Genomic DNA, 21,589 nt, shown 5'->3' with positions numbered 1-21,589 from the left:
GTTGACTTTACCAACAAACTTCAGGCATACAGGTGACCTCAACAGTCTTTCAGTGACTTGTCTTAAGTTAAGATATCACATTACATGGCACCTGTGTTACTTAATACCTTGTTTATTGGCACCTGATAATCTTTCTTCATTGGATAATCGCTTCACAGCTCCTTGAGGCAAGTTTCAGGTCTAAGATTTCGAGGCCTTTAAGTCTTGTTTCCTGTTGAGGTGCAACACTTGATGAAGTAATCCACTCCAGACTGGACAGGCCTTGAACTGGGGACCTTTCAGAGGGTCTGCATGGGGGGACTCTGGCAATGCTTATCTGTAAATTAGGATAGTTGGGAATGTGCAGGACGTTTGCTCAATCTGGTGTTCGACTATGCAATGAAGAATATGTGCTCAATATTAATACGATGAATTCAAGATTAACTAATGATGAAAATTGTGCTACATAGAAGTAATGCAATCAATTACACTTCAAGAATGATTTACTAACAATGTTTAGGTAAGTGATAAAGAATTCATGATCCTCAACTAACATGAAGCATGATGCTTTTTCAAGTAGCTAGTGGTAGTACAATGTGGCTTTGCTACAGCTCAGTTTGTCATACTGTGTCACTGTCTTCATAAGTGTGTACTAACTATACTGCAACCGATATCATCAACACCATTGAGATGAACTGCTTACGAAAATAAGAGCAACCAAAATACAAGGTCTATGGATAGACTACTAGAGAAAGGGGTCACCCGAGGTGATGGAGCAAGAGTGTTTCTAGTAAGTGGAATGAGCAAAATAGCTCCCAACTGTTGGACTTAATACATTTTGTACATCCTAGAGGGAAAAAGACATTGGTGGCTTCCAGAGTCACTCCTCTAACATTAGGAGAAGAAGTGTTAGGTCCTTTAACATTGATTGAATCAGAGCATGCTGGCTATGATTACAATGAATTAACTTATTAAGATAATTGACTATGCCTCAAAGAAAAAGGCTTGCAGACCCTTACAGGAAATTATCCACTTTGTCTGCAGACACGGAACCTCGGGCACCATCTACACATCTGTTATCAAACTGGCCAATTACGCAAACTTCCTATTAGCAGGGCCCTACATGTGGAAACAACTTGCATTTGTAGCATGTGTAGTTCATGGTTAATGACCTTGCCTCTGGACCAAGAGGTTGGATGTTTGAATCCTGAACCGTGTCCCTAACCTGATATGCATGCTACTAGAAAGGGTTGCAGTCCTTACTTAGGAAGGAACTTTAAGCAGTGGTCCATTGTTCATAAAAAAGAGCTATGGGAATTTCCCAGTAAAAGAAACCTGCAAATATTGTAGATAGCATATGTAAAATGTCTTCTGTGTCACAAGCTAAACTTAGCTCTTCAGTCAGCTTAACTGGTTCACTTTCACACTGAGATCACTTTCACACATTTTTGTATTGTAGTCTGTTACAGTTTCTCTGCTCAGTCATCATCTAATCTGTTAACAGTAGAAATCTTTTAAGAAACAGGAAAGAATTACAGTAACTGTAACATGCAACAGGATTCCCACTGCGCCCTACATGACTCTTGTTGCTTTCTTCACCTTATCTGCCCTGAAAACAGAAGTCTGGGTTACCCACAGTTAGATTTGATAATAAGCAGGCCCACTGTTCTGTGGGTGTCTGTGTCACTCACATCTATTCTTGAGACCTACCGGTACCGTACCTCAAAGCATGACAGGTTTACTATGAAACAGATATCTTGAGTGTCAGTGTCACTGACGAAAGATAACAGATGTTATTTGACACGTCTGACCGTTTCCAAAATCATATCCAGTTGCGTGAGTGACTACTTTTGAGCAGATTTCTTGAGCCTTGTCCACTACTTTTCATCATCAGCCTTGTAAACATGAATATGGCTATAATCTTGTCCATAAAAATCTACTGTGACATTCCCCACTGGGGTGTAACTGCTCCATGACTCTTGTTGTTTTCTTCACATTATCAGCCTTGAAAACAGAAGTCTGGGTAACCCCCAGTTAGATTTTTTGACAATACACAGACCAACCATTCTCTTTTAACGAAGTCCCCTTAGAACTAGGGCACCTGCCTTAAAGCTAGCACTGATGACACAAGAATAGCTTACAATTAACCAGGTTCAATATGACAATACGCAGACCTTCCATTTTGTAGGGTGTTTGTTTAAAACACAACTTAAACCAGTGACCCTTCAGAACTTAAAGGCATCTCAGATCAAAATGGCAACACAAGTTTAGCTTCAAATTAGTGAGGTTTGACAACACAAACTTTTATGTTTGTGTGTCTACAGTGCACCTGTTCATGTATGTTTGACAAAGGGCAGACCTGCCATTTTGTAGGGTGTCTTTGGCAATCACAACTGGAAATGGAGTTAAACAAAAGGCACCTCAATGCATTTGCAAAACGATGTTGGTCCAACACTACAAGGTTTTACATTACACATTGAAGTTACAAACCAAAGGCACCTCAGAGCATTGACAGCACTAAGAATAGCTTCCACCCAGGTAGGTTTAACAAAAAGCAAACACACTATTTTGTGGAGTTCCTGTGTCAATCACAGCTATTGGGGTCAAACAGTCCCAATTGTCTTCATTGATGAACGGCACTTTAAAGCATTGACTTAAAAGCAGTACTTTTGTACATTAAGGCTAAAAAGCATTACATACAGTAAACTTCAACCCTTAAAAACCCTTTGACATTACAAAGCCTGTTGGTGTCTACACTGTCAAAACTAAGGGCCTTCAAAGCATGTCAATAACACAAGTTTAGCTTCAACCCTACAAGGGCTGACGTTACACCAAGATATTGTCAACAGTCAAGCATATCTGTGACTACACTGCACCTGTGGAGTATAACTGGCGCCTGAAAACTTCAGACAATTAAGCACTACAAAGCTTCCGGGAGCAGCTTTATGGACAGTTTTAATGAATTGCTGCGGTGAAACTAAACAGTAACGGAAGCTTGCTTGTGCTCAGAAATATAAAAATTAACGTGTCCTAGTTGAGTTTAAAGAATGTTTCCGCTGTGTAAAGAGGTGGAAATCACTACAAGCTGTCGTGACAGTGAGGGTTATAGGTGAAACTAAACACTTTATATAAAATATATAAAATTAACGTGTTCCAGTAAATAAAGAAATATTTCCTGAGGTAGAAATCACTACAAGCTGCTGTGACAGTGAGAGTTTAAGGTGCTGGGGAGCTTCTTGTGGTCTGTCTCACTAATAGGGAATGTAAGGAACCGACACAAGAATGGACGTAACACACATTATACATGTAAATACGAGGGCTCGAAATTGAAATGCTTTTTTCTGTAACTAAACACTACACTATACCTACACTACTCCACTGTGTGTAGAGAGGAAACCAATTTGCCAAGAGTAAGGATAAAGGTAGACATCCATAGATTTCCATTTTTCCTTCAGTTTACAGATACCCACCACAGCAAGTGGGAAATACAGAATGGCTAAGTGGAGTCACTAGAGAACTCAAGTTTACAGGTTTGATTCCTGGCATCGCTGGTTAGAACTGGGCCTTGTGTCCTTGGGAAAGGCAGAGCTTCCTCACTCCATCCAAGTGTAAAAATAGGTACATGACTTCAGTTGGGGAGGTAAAAGGCAGTTGAAGGAGAGTTATGGGCTCCGCCTTCCTATACTGTATCCTAGATACAGTGAATTATTAACAACCCAAAGCTTCTATAGCCTCAAAAATGCTACTAAACAGTACAACCTTTACTTTACCTTTAAATACACCGTTTAGAAACCAGTACTGTTGGAAGCATGATACTAACCTTGTATGATTGGCTGTTGCACATGGTTGAATGACAGGTAGTACTCCACGGACTCCCTGATGGGGTGACAGTGGATGGGCAGCAGGGGCGGAGTCAGGATCTTGGCCGTGTTTGCAAGGTACTTGCCTACCGTCATTTCTACTACGTTTGTAATCCTGCAGAGAAAACAAATTTAACTTTAAGTGAAAAATGTGTCACCTGGGTGTCACTTGGATACAGAGTTGTGTCCAAGACCTGTCTCTCTGTACCTGGATTAAATTTGCTTCTTAGGACAGAAAACAGCAGTAAAAAAATTATCCTATTCATCCCCAAACCCTTAACATGAGATAGATGAAAATGTTTATTATAGAGATCTGACCTAAACTGACATACAATGATGTTGCGTAGAGAATAGACCGCTAAGGAGGTTATTGAACCGCTACATTAAGGTTGGGGGTTAGGGGTTAAAGACTAAAGGTTAAAGGTTACCTGTTGATGTGGAGGCTCATCAGTTCATGCAGCCCGGGGTTGTTGAACAGTTTTGCCTAAATGTTGCGAGTTAGGGGCTATAGATCAGAGGTTAGAGGTTACCTGTTGATGTGCAGACTCATGAGCTCATGCAGCCCGGGGTTGTTGTACAGTTTTGCCAGCTGTAGCGCCGTGTTCTCCGTGCTAGAGGTCAGGTAGGGGTCAGCACCGGCCTCCAGAAGCAGCCTCACAATCTGCTTGAAACCCTTCTTACAGGCCTGAGAACAAATAAACAAACAAATGACTAACTGACCATTCTACAAAACACACAATTAAACCATATACAGTAATTAAACAAACAAAAAAATGACACTTGGTTGCTTAGCAGAGGGTCCTAACTATATAAAATTGAACAAAACTGTTAAACTTTACTTTTGCTTGTGGCTGCAGGCAGTTGCCTGGCCAGGTTTGACTATGAACAGTCCTTCCTACAGGCCTAAAATTGTACCTTTCCTTATGCCAAGTAAGCATAAAGCAAGTCCCATGTCCAAACCATGTCCCCCTCGCCCTTAGACCGTAATATTATGCATGTACAAGTAGGCTGGAAGCAACATTATGATGTACATGAATCCTAGACAATCTTGTTGGTATGTAGTGAACATTCTGTAAACCCAACAAATACACGTAGCTAATAGGGCTGGGTATCGGTACAGCGTACCGGTACAAAACCGGTTTTTCTTATTGGACCGGTCCAGAAAAACCGGACCTGAAAAGATTAGGTGGACCGGATGTTGGAACTATTAGAAAATTAACAGATTATCTTATCAGGCATTCACACGTTTTGGCGCTTGCAGGTTAAAGAAAATAACAAGAGTGAAGTAGAGTAGAGTTTATAGTAATTTCTACCAAGCTTTACAGCCAATCGCACAGGTGCAGTTAGCGTTGTAGGATTTTAAAACGCCAGTGTAAGTCTAATACTCCACCAAACAGATTTCTTTGTAGTGAAATGGACCATTGGTATGTGTCATACTGAATCAGGTCCAGGTTCAGGTCCGGACCTGGACCTGATCCTTTGGACCTGAACCGGACCTGGACCTGAATGTTTTGTACCGGTACCCAGCCCTAGTAGCTAACTAAATCCCAGACACCTACATGTACATGTACATGCAGTATCAGACATATAACTTTGGTTAAATATGCTTAAAATGCTACAGTAGGTCAAAATTTTCATTTGCCCTTAGGCCTTTACTGAATAAAGAAATGAACACTGGTGTAGTGTCCACATAAAGTATGAACAGTAGCATTAGATTACATGTACCTTCATCAGTGCAGTTTCCCCTGTGTACTGCTGAATGTTGACAAATGCTCCACACTCGATCAGCAAGGCGACAGTGTTCCTGTGGCCCTGGTGGGGAAACATGGGTGCAAAACATTGTAGGACTGATGATGTTTTCCCCGAAGAGATGTACAGGTAAGTAAAATCACTTAGCAATTGTAATGCTAGTAATTGTAATACCTTTATCTGCGGGGTAACCCATACCCATTTTCTTTAGAACAAAAACGGGTATTTAGGGACATCAAATCAACGGACGGTGGCCAAGCTGCAATATTTTGAAATGAGAATAATTTTGAAATATTGCAGTTTGACACCACCGACCGTTGACTTGGTATCCCTATAAACCGTGTGTTTTAAAAACAACAGATATAGGTTACTCCGCGGATAAAGGTGGACTAGCGTTACATACATGTAGATATCAAGTGCTGACTTTTGTTTAAAAATTTGCATCCAAGCATCCAAGCTTGAAAATCATGAAAAAAACATACAAATTGCCTGTTCACAGTAGCATAGGTCAGGTATTAGAAGACAAAGGAAAAGATGCATGATTGTATAGTAATCTCATAAATGGTGTGTATAAGGTATTGTTTGCAGGACCTACCCTCTCGGCAGCATAAATGAGTGCTGTGGCCCCGTACTTCTGCCGGGCGTTGACCTTTGCCCCCTTGAGCAGCAGCGCCTTGAGAATCTCGTCGTGACCCTCGGCGGCCGCGAACATAACGGGGGTCATCCCACTGGGGTCCTCGTGTTCCAGGTTGTACAGCTTGTCGGAACGCAGTGCCTGTTTTACCGTACGGTGGTCGCCTTTCTTCACAGCCTCACGGAACTCCGCTGGAAATAAGGATAGTGTTACATGTATAGGAAAAGATTGTCGATAAGAGCAAGGAGGTTGGTAAGAGCTTTCTGTGTAGGAATATACATGTAGTGTTTGTGTGTTCTAGGTTGTACAGCCTGTCAGAGCGCAGTGCCTGTTTTACTGTTCGGTGATCACACTTTTTTTACAGCCTCACAGAACTCCGCTGAACAACGGAAAAGGTGTTACTTAAGTCCAGATCTGTCTCTACAACCTGTCCCTCCATTCCTGGATGGATTTGTACTTGTTAGGACAGAAAATTTCACTCCACTCTTCCCCAAAAGCCTAAGTTCCTGAAACGAAATAGATAGAAAATTTATTTTGAACATGACAGGGGTCATCCCACTGAGGTCCTCGTGTAACAGGTTGTACAGCTTGTCAGAACGAAGTGCCTGTTTTACTGTTTGGTGGTCGCCCTTCTTCACTGCCTCACGAAACTCGGAAAATAAGGACAAAGTAGCACATATAAGTTTGTAGGTACGAGCTTTCTACATTGTATGTGTGGGCATATAGTGTAATTTTTGTGTGTTCCAGATTGTACAGGTTGTCTGAGCGCAGCGCCTGTTTTACCGTACGGTGATCCCCTTTCTTCACTGCCTCACAGAACTCCGCTGGACAATGGGACAGGGTTACAATTAATAAATGAATAAAGACCTTTTTTAATTGTTGACATATTCCTATCATCATCTCTGCTATGTTTGTGACCCTGCAGATCTAGAGAAATGGGAAAAAGACAAAGGTGTTACACAAGTCCAAGGCTGTCTCCACAACCTGTCCCTCCAACTCAGACAATAAGACAGAAAAATTTCACTCCATTCATCCCAAAAAGCTTAACTTTATGACATGAAATAGACAAAAATATATTTCGAACATGACTGTTATTTTAATACAACATAAGTATGATAATCCACTATAAATTTAGCTATATACAGATGCACATTGGAATGTATATAATACAAAAAACAAGCCTGTCTTACATTTGGTACCAAAATGGAACTGATAGACTGAAAATGTACATTGCCACAAGTTACAACCTGTATCAACAAAACCCAGCTCACCATTGGTGATGTCCCTGGCTGGCAGTTCCTCAGTTTTCTGTTGTGACAGGGCCTGGTACAACAGGGGGAGATGCATGGTTTTGGTATGAATATGAAGAGACAAAATCTAGATCTGGCAGCAGATTACACACTGTATAAACAGTCGTACATGTAGTAATCTCTGCATTCTTGTCTGTCATCCTGACCACCCCTATTCGACATCCCTATCTTCAAGTTGGTAGCTCCCCAAAACTTGCTCCCATAATGCCTTGTGTCAGCATACACGTCAGTTTAAATTTTGCAAGCCTAGCAATTACACACCATCAGAAACAAGTTGACTTTCACGTACAGTGACGAGTCATACTTTTTCGGACACCTGGCATAAGGATAGGGATACAGATGCAATACAAACAATTTTCCACCTTATTTTCATGCATGGTTTGATTTTTTGAATATGAATAGCCAACATTTGGCAGCTGAATAGTACAGATTGTACAAACCTGTGAAGGACAGTTGAACATGTACTTATCTCTGCATGACAACCCCTATTTGTCCTCAATATCTTTGAGTTGGTAGCTTCCAAAACAGGGGCTCCCCGTATCCCTTGCGTCAGCATACACATCAGTCTAAATTTTGCAAGCCTAGCAATTACACACCTCTGTGTGACCTGCTCCATAGTTTTTAGTTCTAATAAGGCAGTTTCTCCGGCCAGGAACACTGTTGTTAAGGTTTGCCTTCACCTGATAGATATAGTCATACTTTTTCAGACAATCATAGGGAATCCGATACAGATACAAAGTTTCTCCTATATCTTCGAAAGGATAACAAAAAAAAAACTGTATGTTCCAACAACAATTGCAAATAGAGCAGAAAAAATGAAAAACAGTTCAGGATACAAAAGTTGATAAATACATGACATGGACCCAAGAACAATATTCTGCAGAATACTACATGTATCTCGTCAAGATACTAAGTGATTCTTACCAGCCAATCCTCATCAAATGGCACCTCGTCCAGATCAAACTCATAAGAAACATCACTCTGGCCGCTGTCTGCATGGGGGAAGATATGACACAACATCCTTAATGCTCCTTTCTATGTGACTATCCCTCACTGTACATTATGACACAACATATATTATACAAACAGTAGATTTCCATAACCCGATGATCATTACATAAGAAAGCCATGTACAATGTACACATTCTCTGAGGGAATTGCTTGCCCTTTCTTACATAACAAACAGTTGCTGATCATTTAGTTCCAGTAATAAGGGAACTTGTAAGTTTGAATGTTTCTCTATATGCTTCAACAAAACATAAGCTCAAGACATTGGTATTGTCTACTTAAACACAGGCCTAATATAGCTGCATCCTATGGTATTAACATTGGGCACATGAACCGCATACACATTATCTGACGGTAAATATTAGGCCCTTCTTTCATACAGCCCTCTCAGCATTCTTCAGGTTTCCTCTTACTGTTCTTACCTTCATCCTCCTCCTCCACAACTGCTGCGGTCCTTCCTCGTCTGGGAGGCCTCATCTCCATCTTCTCTTCCTGCCTCTCCTGACTCGGTCTCCTCTTCCCTTTATCCTGCTTCTTCCCCTCTTTTTCCTGCTCTTTCCTTCTCCTCTTCTTCTTCTTGCTGTCGGTGTTTTTTGTTTCCATGTCTTCCCTACTGCTGTCTTGATCCTCTTTTTCCTCTGGAGAATCTATTTCTTTGCTGACAACGTCTTTATTTTCCTCTTTCTTAGAAGAAGACTCCTTTTCAAAATCGACATTTTGGGAAGCAGTTTTCCCTGAATTTTCTACCTGTTTGTCCTTCTCCTCGATCCTTGGCTTGCTTCCATCTTTTTTCTCCTGCTTTTCTTCCATTTTTCCTGCCACAACATTGGAGACTTGTTTGCTCATCTCCTTCTGCAGTTGCAGTTCCATCTGTCCAACTACGTCTTCGATAGTGTCTTCTGCTTCTTCAACCTTGACCTTCTTTGTCTCAGATGACAGCGACCTCTCAACTTTGAACTTCTTCCTTGGATCCTGCAGTGGTGACCTTTCAGCTTTGGCATCTTCCTTTACTTCCTGAGATGGTGACCTTACAACTTTGACATCTTCACATGGTGGTGACCTTTTAACTTTGGCATCTTCACATGGTGGTGACCTTTCAACTTTGGTATCTTCATGTGGTGGTGACCTTTCAACTTTCACATCTTCCTTTAGTTCGTGTGGTGATGACCTTTTGTCTGAAGCCTCCTTAGTTGCACTAGTGTCACCCTTGCTGCCAGCAGCCATTTTTTGCTGATCTTCCACTGATGCTTCCCCTTTCCTCTGCGTAGCCTGTTTATCTGTGACCTCTGGTAACCTATGACCTATGACCTTTTCTGGGTCCGAGGTCAGCTGACCTTGTACTTGGGCACTGCGTGGTGGCTGCTGAGGTGGCTGCTGCGAGGCTATCTCGACAGACTGCAAGGCTATCTGGTTAGAAGCTTTCTGCAGTGTTATCTGGCGAGTGGCCTGTTGAGGTGCCTGCTGCAAGGCTATGTGGCCAGGTGGTACCTGCAGTGGTGGCTGTTGCAAGGCTATCTGGCTGGTAGCCTGCTTTGGTTGCTGCTGCAAGGCTATAAGGCTGCTAGCCTGTTGTGGTGGCTGTTGCAAGACTATATGGCCAGGTGGTGCCTGCAGTGTTGCCTGCTGCAAGACTACCTGGCTAGGAGCCTGCTGTGCAGCCTGCTGCAAGGCTATCCCGCTAGTTACCTGCACACTGGATATCCCCTGCTGTAGAGCCTGCTGCAAGGCTATATGGCCAGGTGGTACCTGCAGTGGTGGCTGCTGCAAGGCTATAAGGTTGCCGGCCTGTTGTGGTGGCTGCTGCAAGGCTACCTGGCTACTGGCCTGCAGTGAAGCCTGCTGCAAGGCTATCTGGCTTGCAACCCTCTGAATGGAATGCTGCAAAGCTATCTGACTAGCAGTGTGCTGACTGGGTTGCCCCTGCTGTGAAGCCTGCTGCATGGCTATTTGACCAGCAGCCTGCTGACAGGATTGTGCCTGCTGTGGTGCCTGCTGCAAGGCTATCTGACCAGCGGCCTGCTGAATGGATTGTGCCTGCTGTGGAGCCTGCTGCAAGGCTATATGCCTAGACATTTCCCCTCCCTGCTGTGCAGTAGGACCTGCGAAGAAAATCAAACACTATAACTTATAAGAACCATTTTAGATTAGAAGTAGCGGTACTTCACTACTTTTATTTCACTTGTGTATTTCATTATAAACTGTAGGCAGAAATGTTTGCAGTGGTTTATGTTCATGGTTATTGCTGTGGCTGCTCCAACATGTACTCAAACCACAGCAAAAAATTTTCCATTACAGTATGTGACTACAGCATATGGCACTACAACGAACTCCAAACCACCGTGAACAATCCATTTTGCTGCTACTGCAAAATTACATCCCAGCAAACTTAAATGCATTAATTTAAGTGTTGTACAATGTATTTTCTGTGTATACTTGCAATAAGTCTTCAGCCATGAATTTCCAATAAAGATAATATCATCATTACCGGTTGCATCAGCGCCCTTCAGAACACAGGGCACGCCCACGATCTGCGTAAACTTCTCCATGACACTGTCGGGTTTGTCGTGCTCACTGGTCGCCTGGCGGGGGGTGGGCAGGATGTTGAAGGGGATGGAGATCACCAGCTGTTTTGGTCTGGAGGGGGAGGTCGTCTGGCCGGAGACATGCTGGGCCAAGTTCTGTAATTTCTATCATAGAATAAAGACAAATGATAACAAACTAGAAAGGCAGTATATCATGTATTCGAAACCAAATACATAATGTGTCACATGGTCTTCAAATGGTCAAGTCAAACAAACTACTATTCTGTTTATTCTTACTTAATCACAATCATATCTGCAGTTACCAGCTCCTCCAGCTCTGTCCTACCACTTGTTACACCACAGACTGTATATGCTCCTTTACCAGTAACCATGGTGACAGCTTTCTGGTCCAAGTTATTGACCTTAATTGTTATTCACTGCAGCTAGGTGTTGCTGCTAAAATCACAGTAATCAAGCCTTGGTCTTGTATACACCACTCGGTTGTGAATGTGTATAAAAAACACAAAGAGTTTGTGCCCCCTCACCTGTGCTGAAGACGTGGAGTCCTCTGCAGCTGAGGAACTCTCCGACAGGTGCATGTCAAGGTCAGGCTCCTTCTGTGACACCTGTGAGGAACTCTCCGACAGGCGCAGCTCCAGGTCAGGGGTCATCACACTAGGGTCAGGGGTCATCACACTTGGGTCAGGGGTCACCACACTCATGTCAGGGGTCGCCACAGGTTCTTGTATGTTCCGTGAACCCTTCCCGGTCACCTCTGCCCTTTCTGACAGCTTGTCATCTGTGAACACGGGAAACAACTTTAGCTACACATACTGTAAAATCTTTCGTCAACTACTACATTCATTCCACTTGCCAGGGATCAAAATACTTCAGAAAGCGCCCACATTTTTTGAGCTTGCAAAATAGCCAGTTGTATTATAATTATTTTTGTGTAAATCTTACATTGGCTACAGTAAATGCTGTTGAAATATCTGATGATATGCCAATTGAAACCTGTCATTTCAGTTTCTGTAACATTTGATTTATGACTCTGTTAACTGAATTGCAAAATTGAAAGTTGCATGTAGTCTTTTACAGTATCTTTTCTGCAATCTCAAAAGGTTGTTCTAAACAAGAAAGCTACAAAAACTTAAAAAGACTGCTTGCCTTGACATCTCAGCTCAAAAGTATCTTAAAACAACTGCTGACCTGGTTCCTTGACATCCTCCCCCTCCTCATCTCCGCTCTCATCAGTAAAGACATCCCGGGAAGAGAAGAGCGACTCTCTCTCCCTGCTGGACTGGCGGCCATGTTTGCTGGTCCGTCCCTGGTCTCTGTCCGGTTCAGAACTGGTTGAGGACCTGGCTTTCCCATCCCGACCAGGCTTCTGACCCCGGCCTGCAAAATCATAAATCAACTACCATCAACCACCACTCTCTGTGCTGGAAATACTTTTTTTAAGCCAGGTTTCCCAGGCAGCAACCTGAGTCAAAAGCCAGGTTCCGCAGTCACCATTTCAGGTTGCCCCACTTTCAAGTCATTAATTTCTTCAAATCAGCTACTTATCCATTTAATTCATCTTTTCTTTCAGTTATATGTCACTACTTATGTTTAATCTTATCCAGAAATAAAATACATACAAATTTTTAAAGCTTATGCATGTAGGTGGGGGAAAAGCAGTGTTCCAACTGTAAAATTTCAGGTTGCGCACTGTGCTACCTGTGATTAAGATCAAGTTGCACCAAGGAAAATGTGGTCGCATTTGCAAGGATGCAATTGGGTACCTTGGAAGATAGTATTTGATACGGAATCCACCATGTGGTATTCTATTTTTACATACCTCTCCCTCTGCCTCTCCCTCGCTCCCTCTCTCTCTCCTGCCCCCGACCTCTGCCCCTCCCCCTGCCCCGCCCACGCCCTGCTGACTCCTGGCTTCTCCTCCTCCCTGCTCTCTTCTCCTCCTCCTCCCCAGCTTCCTCCTCCTCCTCCCCATCCTCTTCTTCTTCATCCTCCTCCTCATCATCATCCCCATCCCTGTACCGCTGTCTCCTCGACTGCTGACGGGTCTTCTTCTCCGACTCAATCTTTGCCCTTCGACCTTTCACCTGTGGTCAAAGTAGTGAAAACAGTGTTGCAGGTTTGGAGTTCTTGGGATAAACATACTCTCCAAGCTAAGGTTTTGGCTGGATGTTTTTTTTTTCCTTTTTTAAATTGTCTTATCTTTGATATAAGTTTCCCTAGTAGAGACGAGGTCTCTTTTTAGGGAGTATGAAAAAACTGCCACTACAAATCATAGAAATTAGATCAAGCAAAACTATAAAATAACCTCTGCTTGATCTTTCCCTGCTTATGACACAATGTGTGTGTTTGTTTGCTTGTTTGCTTGCTTGTGTGTGGTACCTACTTTGGAGTACATGTCCCAAGTGAAGAGCTCCAAACTGATATTTCCCTGCTTATGACACAATATATCTGTTTATTTGTTTGTTTGTTTGTTTGTGTATGGTACCTACTTTGGAGTACATGTCCCCAGTCAAGAGCTCCAGACTGGAACATAGAATCCTACACAAATATCTACTTGTACCAGTGTTTGTTTATGTGTCTGATACATACTTTGGGGTACACGTGTTTGTTTGTTTGTTTGTTTATTTGTGTATGGTACCTACTTTGGAGTACATGTCCCCAGTGAAGAGCTCCAGGCTGATCTTGCCCTGCTTATGACACAATGTGTTTGTTTGTTTGTTTGTTTCTGTGTGTGTTTCCTTGCTTGTGTGTGGTACCTACTTTGGAGTACATGTCCCGAGTGAAGAGCTCCAAACGTAATCCTACACAAATATCTACTAGGTGTACCAGTGTTTGTTTGAGTACGGTTACCATAGTTACATACCTTCGAGTACATGTCCCCAGTGAACAGCTCCAGACTGATCTTGCCCTGCTCCAGGTCTCTCCAGAACGTGTCCTTTACAGTGTCCTCTTCAGAACTGCTGCTGTCATCATCATCATCACTCCCTTCCTCCTTCTCTCCTGAATTCTCATCTTCATCTTCCTCTTCTCTCTCCATCTGTTCATCACGCTGGTGTCGAGAAGGCTCCCTGGAGATTCAGACAACACATTGAAGATTTCATTCCTCTGCTAAGTTCCTAATACCAGCCCAGAAGAGAAATAACAAAGCTTTCAAGTACCAGAGTTACCTGCACCAGCCTCCTCCCTAAAACTAGGCATAACACAACAGCTTAACAAGCACCTGGAGCGGCAGCAGCTGGTCATATTACACCCGTCAGACTTACGTTTTGCACATCTATCTGCAAGACATTTCAGATTTCAAAACTATCCAGCGTAGATGCCCCTACTGTGCTTGGTGATAAAAAATTCCACTCCACAATAGTTCTGGGAAAATTTGAATTTTTGAACATATCAATCCTAGGTTGGTAACTCTGATACTTGAAGGCATGACTATTCCTCAAGTACTGTAGGAGCACCTGAAACTTCAAAGTGACATTTAAGTCTTCATAAAAAAAAAATCATGAAGTGACCACTGTACTGTGTTTTTAAAAAATGCTTGGAGGCATGAGGCATGTTGGGAAACATGATGGCATGCTGGGAATCATGAACCTAGGCATGCTGGGAAGTGTACCTTGAGGAGTCCCTTGACCGACTAGTTGACGGTTGGTCGACAGGAGACTTCCTGGGGCGGCCACGTTTCCTCTTCACAGCCTCCTCATCTGTGGACATGTCTGTCAGACTGGTGGAGCCCTCCACACTGGAGTCCTCCAGCTTCTGTCTCTGTACATGGGGAGGGGAGAACATGTTTAGTGTCAGAGAGGGCCAAACTATATCACATTGCCTCCTCACTGCCTCCTCATCTGTGGACATGTCTGTCAGACTGGTGGAGCCCTCCACACTGGAGTCTTCCAGCTTCTGCCTCTGTACATGGGGAGGGAAGACATGTTTAGAGTCAGAGTGGGCCAAACTACACCACATACTCCTCTTCACTGCCTCCTCATCTGTGGACATGTCTGTCAGACTGGTGGAGCCCTCCACACTGAAGTCCTCCAGCTTCTGCCTCTGTACATGGGGAGTGAGAACATGTTTAGTGTCAGAGTGGGACAAACTACACCACATACTCCTCTTCACAGCCTCCTCATCTGTGGACATGTCTGTCAGGCTGGTGGAGCCCTCCACACTGGAGTCCTCCAGCTTCTGCCTCTGTACATAGGGAGGGAGGAACATGTTTAGTGTCAGAGTGGGCCAACTACACCACATACTCCTCTTCACTGTGGAGCCCTCCACACTGGAGTCTTCCAGCTTCTGCCTCTGTACATGGGGAGGGAAGAACATGTTTAGTGTTAGAGAGGGCCAAACTACACCACATACTCCTCTTCACTGTTGAACCCTTCACACTGGAGTCTTCCAGCTTCTGCCTCTGTGTGTGGGGAGGGGAGAACATGTTTAGTGTCAGAGAGGGCCAAACTACACCACATACTCCGCTTCACTGCCTCCTCGTCTGTGGACATGTCTGTCAGACTGGTGGAGCCCTCCACACTGGAGTCCTCCAGCTTCTGCCTCTGTACATGGGGAGGGGAGAACATCTTTAGTGTCAGAGTGGGCCAAACTACACCACATACTCCTCTTTACCCCTCCACACTCGAGTCTTTCAGCTTCTGCCACTGTACATGGGGAGGGAGAACATGTTTAGAGTCAGAGTAGGCCAAACTACACCACATACTCCTCTTCACTGTGGAGCCCTCCACACTGGAGTCCTCCAGTTTCTGCCTCTGTACATGGGGAGGGGAGAACATGTTTAGTGTCAGAATGGGATAAAATACACCACAAACTCCTCTTTACTGTCGAACCCTCCACACTGGAGTCCTCCAGCTTCTGCCTGTGTATGTGGAGAGGAGAGAACATGTTTAGTGATCAGTGGGACAAACTATATCACATACTCCTCTTCACAGCCTCCTCATCTGTAGACATGTCTGTAAGGCTGGTGGAGCCCTCCACACTGGAGTCTTCCAGCTTCTGCCTCTGTACATGGGGAGGGAGAACATGTTTAGTGTCAGAGAGGGCTAAACTACACCACATTCTCCTCTTCACTGCCTCCTCGTCTGTGGACATGTCTGTCAGACTGGTGGAGCCCTCCACACTGGAGTCTTCCAGCTTCTGCCTCTGTGTGTGGGGAGGGGAGAACATGTTTAGTGAGAGGGCCAAACTACACCACATACTCCTCTTCACTGCCTCCTCATCTGTGGACATGTCTGTCAGGCTGGTGGAGCCCTCCACACTGGAGTCTTCCAGCTTCTGCCTCTGTGTGTGGGGAGGGGAGAACATGTTTAGTGAGAGGGCCAAACTACACCACATACTCCTCTTCACCCCCTCAGTCCTCAAGCTTCTGCCTCTGTACATGGGGAGGGAAGAACATGTTTAGTAAATGGGATGGACCGCATCTGAACTGTAAGCAGCGACACCTGTCTTCCAGTACAATGTCAACCAGTCAGAATTGCCCCGAAGAACATGACAGACGATCTCTGAAACGTTGGTGTGAACAAAGCAATGTTTGTATAACAAAAGTCTCTTTATTCAATGATGAACCGACGTTAACCTGATGAAACTGGAAGCTTGGAAAGCAATCAGGGACCTCTAAAATACAAGATCTTTAGGTGAAGCCAGCCAAGGGAGCACACACGATACTACAGGAAGGGGGATGACCTCCTTCTTCTAGTGAAGGAAGATCAAGCATTTTTCCCATCACAAATACATATGGAGGGGGTTAAACTCTACATTGTTTATAATCTAAAACTGCATTCTTGAGGGACAAGCAAAAAATTGTTAGGAAACCCCATGTCTCACCTTCCTGCCCGGCCCCTGCTTTACGCGGCGCTTGGCCTCCCGCTGGGACACAAAGTCATCCACCAGATCTTCGCAGGAGAGCAGATTCTCCTTCGGCTCCCAGGTGTCCTCGCTTGACCCGAAGCCTTTCCATCGCACACGGTACAGCGTCTGGCCCTGGAGAACAGATACATATTTATATAACAGTTAAAGCTAGCCTTGTCCTTACATGTATGTTTCAAACTTGTCCTTATGTTATAGTCGCTTGACCCAAAGCCTTTCCATCGCACCCGGTACAGCATCTGGCCCTGGAGAACGGATAAATATTCATAGCATGTATACGTAGTTATAGCCAGGCTTTTAGGTAGGATTTTATTATAGGGGGTTCAAATTTTTGGTTAGTCGCAGTAAGTGATATAGGTGCCACTATTGTAGGGGGACATCCACCTTCCATGGTGAAGAATTTTCAAGAACCTTAACCTTTCCATCAAACCTGGGACAGCGTCTGGCCCTGGAGGGAGAATGGATGAATATTCATATGTAACATGTAGTTAGAGCCAACCTTGTCCTTATGTTTCAAGCTGAATCTACAGCAAATGGCACACGCTTACCACAGTGTTTCTAGGACCGGTCTCTCCGTCCAAGGACAAAAATTTGCTGGTTGGGATGGAGAAAAAATTCACCTCATTCATCCAAAAGTGTGAACTACATGACATGAAATTGATGGCAATATATTTCCACCCATATGACTCAAAATGACAGATTTAGCATCAAAAATCAACAACATGGGCTCCCGTACAATGAGTTGGATGGACAATATCTAAAGCTAGATACAGTCCTGCAAGTTACATGACTTGTATAATCATGCATAATACGAGAGATATTCAACACTCAAAAATTTTGACCATAGCTTGTACGATCACGGGATAGCAAACCCAATGTTACGCTACAGTACCAAGGGAAGCCACTAGGGGGCCCAAAATCTACTCATTTCCAGCTTACATCACATTCTTCTTAAAGTATGAAACCAATACACCCAGCCGTTCTCGAGTTATCGTGCTGACACACAGACACACAGACGCTAGTGAAAATATAATCTCCATGATATTTTATGGAGGTAATAACTGAGGAACTCAGACATGCACAAGGTTGTACAGTACAGGTTGTACTCTTCTGATCACAGTCTAGATGCAGTGAATGAGTAATTCTACACAATTGTCTAGGTTTATCAGTCTATCTAGCGCTTAATAGCATTCAAGGTCAAAAATTTATGTGCAATTTTGTACAAAATAGAACTTGCATAGGTGCCCAGTATTTCACATCCTGAAAGATAACCAAAGTCTGTAACCACACAGTCAGCTAGACCACCTGTACCTGATCATTCTCATGGTCCTCCATTCTTCGAATTCCCCTGAAACCAGCTGTACTTATACGGCAGTGCCAAGCTACAATTTGTAGTACTGGTGCAGGTTTGTGTGAGGCTCCTGAGATCCAGGAAGTTACCAGGGATGTGTGTTTTGTTTTATATATTTATGTGTTGTTATAAACAATAGGTCCTGTTACTGTGTCAGTTGTGTCCTTGTACTATTTCTCATCTAACCCAGGTATTAAAATTACTACAAGGGATGGGCTTTGCCTTCCAATACAATGCTCTACACATAGTGGATACTGGTAACAACCTACTGCCAGGCTAATTTATTCATTTATCTTATTTACCTATTTCTTATGGCTTCAAAAATGGCTACCTTTTTGTACATTTACTGGTAAGATATACACCCAAAATTGGCAATGTGCACCTAATTTTTTAGGGTCGGATTGCCTTTTCAACTAGATACTTTTTTGAATTTCGATAACAAGTGAAGTATGTAACAGAACACAAGTACATGTAGTAAATTCAAGACAAGAAAAAAAAAACAGAAATGAAATATCTGTTGTATTCCTTACAGTGTGTACCCCAAATGTCTTATGTGCACCAAAATTCCCAATGAAGGTGCACCAGTACATCTGCACATTGACTAGACACACTATATTCAAAAAAATGAAAAATGACTTTTGAGCAGTGCATATAATGGCTCTAGTTACTGTATGCTTATGGATCCTAAACAGAGTATTGATTTTTTAAATGTAATGAATCACACAACTATATATATATGAATCCATAAATGAACAAGTCATTCTTTATACTATTATAGTATTAATATACATGCTATTTTATCTCTTTCCTATTCGAATCTAATTTGGAATTAACTGTAGATAGGAAATGCATGATTGTCTAGATTCTACTTATTATCAATATGTGTTTAACAGTTGTTTAAGTAATAACAGTACTACAGTGCATGTCATAATTAATGATCATACAGTTTGCACATTTTATTGCTTTTGTTCTTGTGTGCAGTTTACTGAACCAGAATATAAAGAAATTTGTAGCTGTTATTTGCTTAATAGATCATTAATTAAAAATATTTTTTTTTCATATTTTATCAATTTTCTTTCCATTTCTCATAATATTATGAATTTCAGACTTTGCTGTTGTAAAGGCGAGCACTGTTGCATTTAAGAAGGTTTATAATGAGACAATTTCATAAAGTATACAGTTATAATCTTCAGGGGTTTTTCTAAATTTTGTCTGCCAGCTGGCAAAATAGAAAGCTTAATAGAATATATATAGTAGTAAATGGTGTCCAAACCATTACTAGTATGGGACCTAACCTTAATAATGCATAAACATCAGCAGATGTAATTGTCTGGGTTTGGGGGCTTGCAGTAAATATTTACAAGCTCTAAGGTCTGAAAAACAGCTCTTTTCAGTTTACAAGCAAATAACATTAAAATTGCTGTCACGACGGAAAATTGACAGATAAGCTATTCTGAATCACAATAATTACTTCTTTTCTATCAAAAGCAATTGGTTTTATTGTTGATACCAAGGACGTTAACGTCCTTGGTGATACTGACAAAATACTAATTAAATAATAATTTACTGTAAGAAAACTCAACTAAGCTTGCTTTTGTGATCCAATGGAAGTTAATTACTCAACGACAAGGTAAATGTATTAGCTGTAGTAACTGTATTGATGATAAAAGCTACGAAATACTAAATTATTAATGTTGATTGATGACAGATCTACTGACTCATTATTATGTGTACCCAACTGTGAATTTTCTGGTCACAGGTATCAAATTTTGACAAATGATGAAGTGAATTTTCAGCTAAATTACATACATCTTTATGTACAAGCTTATTGAATGCTAATTACTGGGAAACATGTAACTTGAATTTTCTTTAACCCATGGTCATGAAAAGTTTTTTTCTTTGACAAGAAATTGAGGTATAACTATATACCATTTTGTATCAAGTTTCTCAACTGTGTGTGTACTCACCTTAATTAACTTATTTACATATCAATACATAGAGGTTTGGGTTGAATACCTGTTGAATGGACAGATACCATCTGCTTTTTTTTTTGTTAGCAAGATCTGTACAACAGCCTGTTAGATCTTGGTCAGTCACAACGAAATAAAATATACAGCACAATTTTCACAATCTATCCAGATGCTTTGAACAGTAACTGTTACTCGTTTTTCTTCTTCTTTCTTTTGAGGCTACCAAATCCAACTTACTGAAGATTTTTGTAGCCTATATACCGACCGGGAAGGTCGTTATATAGGCTACAAATTAACGTTACTCATTTCGTTAAATACATGGAGGGTTTTTTCCTAACCGGAAACTCTACTCTACTCTACCCTTTATTTTTACGTGATTGGAGTGTGGCTACCTCCAAACACAGGACCTCAGATAACGTCCTATCTGACGGATGGCCCTAACTGAAGCTAGGTACTCATTTTTCACCTGAGTTAAGTGAGGAAAGTTGTGTAAAGTGCCTTTCCCAAGGGAACAACTTCAACAAGATCGGTGGCATGGCAGGGTTCGAACTCGGAACCTCTTGGGCCTGAGCCCAACACGCTGTCGATTGCGCCACGCGATCTCACACGTTACCTTGCATATAACTATAAGTTATAACAAGTTAATTTTAACCTCTATTTAAAAAAAACAACTTTTTTTTGCAAAGTATACATCGTTGTGCTGTGACTCAGACATGCTCTTGCACGCGCACACACACACAGACACACAAACGCGCATGCACAGACACACGCACACACACACATGTATAACCATACATATCACTCAGATGCATGTGTGTCAACATTGCAAATTATATCCCTGTTGCAATCTGAATGTAGCCACAACTATATATTATATGCATACAACCACACACACACACACAGAAGGGGGAGTCACACACATTAAAAAAGTATGTACGAGCACGCATATGAACAGACGCATGCAAATAAGGACAGACATACCCCACGCGTGCAAACAAATTTTAAGCAGAGAGTTATAAACACCCACATGTGTCTCCCGCGCGCGCCATGCAAGCACGCCTCACGCGAACACACCTTCTTAAACCCAGGTGTGCAGTGTTTTACCTGGTACGTGGTGATGCCCACGATCTTCTCCACCTCAAACACATCTTCCTCCTCGAAAATGGAGGGATCTAGGCCGTCGTCTTCGTCCGTTTCTTGTCCGGAGACGTTTTCTTCTTCCGCGCTTTCCGATTCGGACGCCATGTTGCACTAACGAAAACAACAAGACTAAACGCAACAGGGAATAAATATTCAATAAAAATAACCCTGAGAGATGCA

General features: G+C 42.5%; 1 protein-coding gene across 1 annotated transcript in view; it reads right to left on the bottom strand.

The window, feature by feature from the left end:
- LOC118422334 (plectin-like) overlaps positions 1–21,565 on the bottom strand; it is a 35,155-nt gene extending 13,590 nt beyond the window's left edge. Inside the window, exons 1-21 of the mRNA XM_035829853.1 lie at positions 21,374–21,565; positions 16,907–17,062; positions 16,003–16,225; positions 15,779–15,834; positions 15,427–15,624; positions 15,194–15,373; positions 14,912–15,124; positions 14,694–14,842; positions 13,947–14,151; positions 13,726–13,770; positions 13,125–13,167; positions 12,272–12,460; positions 11,608–11,861; positions 11,026–11,227; positions 8,963–10,639; positions 8,457–8,524; positions 7,494–7,545; positions 6,184–6,413; positions 5,565–5,651; positions 4,370–4,524; positions 3,800–3,954 (exon numbers count right to left, since the gene is read on the bottom strand). Coding sequence (XP_035685746.1) covers positions 3,800–3,954; positions 4,370–4,524; positions 5,565–5,651; positions 6,184–6,413; positions 7,494–7,545; positions 8,457–8,524; positions 8,963–10,639; positions 11,026–11,227; positions 11,608–11,861; positions 12,272–12,460; positions 13,125–13,167; positions 13,726–13,770; positions 13,947–14,151; positions 14,694–14,842; positions 14,912–15,124; positions 15,194–15,373; positions 15,427–15,624; positions 15,779–15,834; positions 16,003–16,225; positions 16,907–17,062; positions 21,374–21,514 — 4,678 coding nt within the window. The 5' untranslated portion in view covers positions 21,515–21,565. The remainder of the gene's footprint in view (positions 1–3,799; positions 3,955–4,369; positions 4,525–5,564; positions 5,652–6,183; positions 6,414–7,493; positions 7,546–8,456; positions 8,525–8,962; positions 10,640–11,025; positions 11,228–11,607; positions 11,862–12,271; positions 12,461–13,124; positions 13,168–13,725; positions 13,771–13,946; positions 14,152–14,693; positions 14,843–14,911; positions 15,125–15,193; positions 15,374–15,426; positions 15,625–15,778; positions 15,835–16,002; positions 16,226–16,906; positions 17,063–21,373) is intronic.
- Between the last annotated feature and the right edge of the window lie 24 nt (positions 21,566–21,589).

Source organism: Branchiostoma floridae, chromosome 9 (genome assembly GCF_000003815.2).
Source record: "Branchiostoma floridae strain S238N-H82 chromosome 9, Bfl_VNyyK, whole genome shotgun sequence".
NCBI lineage: Eukaryota > Metazoa > Chordata > Leptocardii > Amphioxiformes > Branchiostomatidae > Branchiostoma > Branchiostoma floridae.
Note: the sequence above shows the minus strand (reverse complement) of the source record. Positions and strands in the feature narration are given on the sequence as shown.